Raw genomic sequence first — 5,687 nt, 5'->3', positions numbered from 1 at the left:
TATATATATATATATATATATATATATATATATATATATATTTAAGGATTTAAACTATGCAATCAAAGTCTCACTCTTAACTCAAATAAAAATATGATACAAAACTCTATAACATATTGCACCTTGTACTGTTAGAGTAGAATTTCCAATCTTTAAATTTGAGTTTTAGTCCTAAACTTTCAAATTGACCATCTGTGGTATCATATATAAGTTTAATTTATAGAATAATGATTAAATATTTTATTCCAATTATAATACCGATTCCCATGTTTGAAACAAACACTTTCCTAAGATAGCAAGATCGAGTTGTCCAATTTTGTTATGTCACTTTATTAGTTTAAAGAGTTAATTTTGTGAATAGTCCATTTGACTATTGACTATTGACATTTATCAATTTTTATCATCGATTTTTAATTTGATCATAAATGATCAATTAATTATTGATTTTTTGTTCCAAATTTAGTCCTTCAGTTAAATATTCATTAAGTACGAAATAAATTTAAAGGTAGTAATGTAAAAATTGATTTTTTTTTTATTGAGATGAACACATTGGCCGGGTTCATAAACTTAAAATATTGATGGGTTCATCATCATTAGTAGAAATGTAAAGAACTAAATTTTTACATTATTACCTTAAATTTAATGTTTAATTTACTAAATTAATATATAACAGGATGCATGACCAAATGTAGAACAAAATCAATAGTCAAGGGATCATTTATGGTTAAATTGAAGTCGATGATAAAAATTGATAAATGTCAATAGTCAATTAATCATTTATGATATCGAAGAAAAACAATTAATTGGTTAAATTGAAAGTCGATGATAAAAATTGATAAATGTCAATAGTCAATTAATCATTTATGATATCGAAGAAAAAAAATTAATAAATATTAGGAAAAAAATTATTCATAGAATTAACTCTTAGTTTAATCAAACATGTCACTATTGCTGTCAACAAAATATGCTCCCTTGAATAACATTTATCTCTTAACAAATCCTCTTCTAGAACATTCTTGTCTCAATTCAATCATTCTTATGGAATATTTTGTTCCACAAGCTTTTTCAAGCATGCCTTGTCTATAAGATTATAATTCACTCAACCTTAATAATTCCAACTCCCAACTACTACCTCCTCACAAATATTGTATTTTACCCAAAATTTCATCATTTAATTAATTACTTTAATAGTATAGTATAGTATAGTATGGCATTCAATTCAGATATTATTCAAATTAACAAAATTGACTATTTGTATTACATTTCCCTCTTAAAATTACCAAATAATTTTAATTTACTTGTGATTATTTTATTAGATTTCTTTGTATTTAATTACTGTGTTGACTTTTATTATAATATATACGGAGTATTTTTTTCGATGACAATGGAAACGCACAACCACTGCTCGAGGATGTGCACTAGGTAAACATCATTTTTGTGTAATAGTGTATAAACCACACTAGAAAGTAAAATCATGTGCGACAGGCTAGAACAAGAGGGTGTTAATAGAAAGTGAACGCATAACCATATGTCATCACATTATATCTTTTTAACTGATTAACTTGTAGTATGATCAATACTCTCTTTTAAGGGATTATACCAAATTAGGAGGTAAATTAAATGTTGAAAGTAAAATATGTTAGAAGGGGAAGTAACATTTTTTTATTTTATTTAAATAAAATTATGCTTAATATTCTTTTTAAATAAATATTTATTCTGAATGTATTAAATATTTAATTATTTATTTCCCAGCATGATGTATGATAGTTGTATAAATTAAGGTAGTTATAACATGTCATGTTTAAGATTTTATTGTTGCAAACTTTTAAATAGTTATTAATTAATGCTAGAAATAGGTGTACCATATCATACACAATTTAAGAACATTAAACAAAATTACAAAAAGGATCAAACAAGAATTCATTAATTTGCATCCTACCTACTGGTCCTACAGATGTTTCAACAACAAACATTACATGCATGGTATTGCATGTTTTTACTTTTTATTGGGTATATATTAATGAATAATGTTAAGCACGGGGAAAATTTCATTTCTATATAATAGAGTCAGCATTGACATGTATATGAGAGTGTATTAGTAAGAATTTTATTTGTAATTTTCTGATACGAGAATCATACTTCACTCACTCGGCTATTTTAGCTTTCTCGAGATGAAAAATGTCTTTTCTTTTGTAACACTTTTGGACCGAGTTGAATTTGAATTAATCTTGTAGTTGTGAGAATGCTGAATGTTGTAACCAAAAAAGATTTTTAAAAAATCAACAACCATAAATTACTTCTTGATATTTAACTTATAATTTCAAGTTAGATACTCATTTTAAATGTCAACTTTGTCAAGGATTTCTGTGCTTAAAAGAAAATAAAAAGGAAGTAATATATATATATAAAGATTATTCATAGTAAAGCATATTCTCTAAATTATTAAAACAACTTTATTTAATATTTAAATTTTTTTTCTTGCTTTTTGTTGTATTGTATTCCAAGGGTATGTAATGAGATGAAGCTGTCGCCAATTTGGTACGTATGTAGAGAAATATAATAATAAAAAATAAATAAATAAGAATTATGGATTCCATACAGTAGAGTAGACCCACCACCCATGCATCAATGGTCCTTGATTATTAAGTTAACAATCTCAATAATACCCCCATTACCCAATCATTCAATCACAACCCTTCATCCACTTTACGCTTGAATTATCATAATTACCCCTACTTCTCTTGTACACAACAATGTATGTGTGTATATACATACAAAGATTTGAATACTAGGCAACCCATTCAAGTTGGTTTTTAATCATAAGGTTCTAAGTTTGATTATCAGTGAAAATAGTCTACTAATCTTCTTGGTTCAGACGCGCTACTCGCATGTAATATCTCTCGATACCAAAAAAAAAAAAAAAAGTTAGTTAGTTACTAGAGGGAAAAGAGTTAAATAGACCTTCCAAAATTACATGAAAGTGCAATTAGTCCTTTAACTTTTAAAAAGTGTAATTAAACAGTAAACATGCAAACTTATTAAAATGGTCAAATAAGCTCAATTTACTGGTAACCAACATGTTAATGGTACGGTGGCCATCGTTGACTGCCAATAATCGTTGTTGATCGTCGTCGTTGATAACAACCAGAAAAAAATAGTAATCGGTGATCGCTGATCCCCTTCTTTGAAGAAGGTAACCAGTTGATTGTGCTCTTCGACAAAGAAGACATGACTTAGCTTCGTCGAGAAGGTGACCCAAATGGTCGCCTTTTGTTGGAGATGGCGACTAGCCGGGTCGCCTTCTTTGAAGGCAACAGGCAATCGTCGCATGTGCCCGGAATATCATTGGAATCCTAATAACTTGCAATAGTAGGTCATTAATCGTGTTGGGACTTCAATGCAAGAAAATAGCATGTTCATGAGCTTAATTGCACTTTTCAAAAGACTTGTGAGCTAATAACACTTTCGTGTAAGAGCAGCTGCATTTTAGATTTTTGGTAAAATTTTTGCACGTCAAAAAAATTTATAGTAGTGGAGCTTTTACACAAATGGAGAGGGAGGTTTTTGGCAAGTTTTTTCTCTATGCTAGGGTCAATTTTTTTGTGGGCGTGGTAAGAAAGAATCTAAACTATTGATGTTACTCTAAAATTAAAGGGTGTATTTGATATTTTTCCTTTAATAAAATATAGTTGCCCTTTCTATTTACTGTAATAAATAAGATATCTTTCAATCTCCTATAATTACCTTATAGTGTACTTACCATCTGATTGTGTGAACATAAACTAATTTAAATACATGGCATTTTTAGAGATATGGTTATATACTTTGTATAATAACGAGACTCCCTTTCCTCCCCCAACCCCACTGCTACTGATATATACAACTGTGTAAGCAAATCAGTGATTGATTTTCTCTTTCTTTCCCGCGCTATTTGCTTTACCCTCTCCACTCTCTCTGCTTTTGCTGCACCCTCCATAGCTCCCTTCTTTTCTTGTCTTGTCTTTTCTTTTCCTCATCACACCATTTTCTTTCTTGAAATCTCCATTTCCTCCTCCTGAGTTTTCATCATCATTCATTCATTCATCAATGGAGTCAATCAGACCCAGTCCAGCTCCAAACAGGAGCAAGCTGGCCAGGACATTTCAGAAGGTGATTCATCTCAGGGCATCTTCAAAGCCCTTCTCCTCAAACAATGGCTTTTGCCTCCTCATTCCCCAGGAGAAGCTCAAGTGCTGCGAATCCCACCACTTTGACAAGGAAGAGATTCAGGAGTGCAAAGAGAATTCAAGAAACAGGGCTGTTCTTGAGGCCTTTGTTGCAAAGCTCTTTGCCACCATTTCTTCTCTGAAAGCTGCATATGCTGAGCTCCAGATGGCTCAGTTCCCTTACAACAGTGATGCCATTCAGGCTGCAGATCAATCTGTGGTTGATGAGCTCAAGGCCCTCTCTGAGCTCAAACACAGTTATCTCAAGAAACAGGTTGATTCCTCGCCGCCCCATGTTACTCTCATGCTGGCCGAGATTCAAGAACAGCAGTCTCTTATGAAGACATATGAGATCACTATGAAGAAAATGCAAGGAGAGATTGAAGGGAAAGAGTCCCTCATTTCTTCCCTGCAAAAGGAGCTTCAAGAAATCTCCATTGACAACAAATCCCTCGAGAGAAAGCTCAACGCCAGTGGATCTTTCACCGTTCTTGACAACGTCAGATTCTCCGATGTAAACCCCAAAGACTTCATCACGGTTCTTCACTACGCGATGAGGTCGGTGAGGCATTTCGTCAAACACCTTATCCGCGACATGGAGGGTGCGAACTGGGACATCGACGCAGCTGCGGCCGCTATTCAAAATGGAGTTTCGTTTGAGAAGAAACACCACAAAGCTTTCGCCTTCGAATCGTTCATTTGCAGGGAGATATTCAACGGCTTCAACGATCCGTGCTTCTCTATACAGACCGATCATTGTTGTTTGTCCCCGGAGAAGCAGAGAGCGTTCTTCTTTGATCAGTTCAAGAAGCTGAAATCCGCGAGCTTGATCCATTTTCTAAAGCAGAACCCTAGCTCTCTGTTCGCGAAATTCTTGAAAGCCAAGTACCTGCACCTGGTTCACCCCAAGATGGAGTTCTCCTTCTCCGGGAACCTCACCCAACGGAAACTGGTGAATTCCGGCGAGTTCCCGGAAACCGAATTCTTCAAGGCGTTTGCGGAGATGGGGAGGAGGGTTTGGCTCCTGCATTGCCTCGCCTTCTCTTTCGATCAACAAGTCACCACTTTCCAGGCGAGGAAGGGCGCCAGATTCTCGGATGTTTACATGGAGAGCGTCACCGATGACGTTTTCGCCGGCGCCGGCGAGTTTCAGGTGGCGTTCACGGTGGTTCCTGGCTTTAAAGTAGGCAAAATAGTGGTGCAAAGCCAGGTATATCTCTCCCCAGTCTCTTCTCCGGCTAAATCCTAGCCCTTCCCAGTTCCCCCATCTCTTCTCCGGTATGAGGGAAGCTCACGCGCTATTCTTCACGCGCCGCCGCACATCGGCGGCGCCGTTGGCCGCTACATTTTCTACCAATATAGTACTCTAAGTAAATTGCAAGATCAACTTTCATAACATGACCCAATCGTGTTTAATAAATTAAGTTGATCAAGCCATTTACAAGCACACCTATATATATATATATCAAAATTTTATAAAAA

At 34.4% G+C, this 5,687-nt stretch overlaps 1 protein-coding gene across 1 annotated transcript; it reads left to right on the top strand.

Moving 5' to 3' along the window:
- Positions 1 to 4,086: 4,086 nt before the first annotated feature.
- On the top strand, positions 4,087 to 5,454 carry LOC109162441 (IRK-interacting protein-like). Its single transcript, XM_019311142.1, has one exon. It carries the CDS (start codon positions 4,087 to 4,089, stop codon positions 5,452 to 5,454), a length of 1,368 nt encoding a protein of 455 aa, XP_019166687.1.
- Positions 5,455 to 5,687: the final 233 nt, after the last annotated feature.

The sequence above is a fragment of the Ipomoea nil genome, unplaced genomic scaffold (genome assembly GCF_001879475.1).
Source record: "Ipomoea nil cultivar Tokyo-kokei standard unplaced genomic scaffold, Asagao_1.1 scaffold2942, whole genome shotgun sequence".
Lineage (NCBI taxonomy): Eukaryota > Viridiplantae > Streptophyta > Magnoliopsida > Solanales > Convolvulaceae > Ipomoea > Ipomoea nil.
This window is presented reverse-complemented; position numbering and strand designations above follow the sequence as displayed.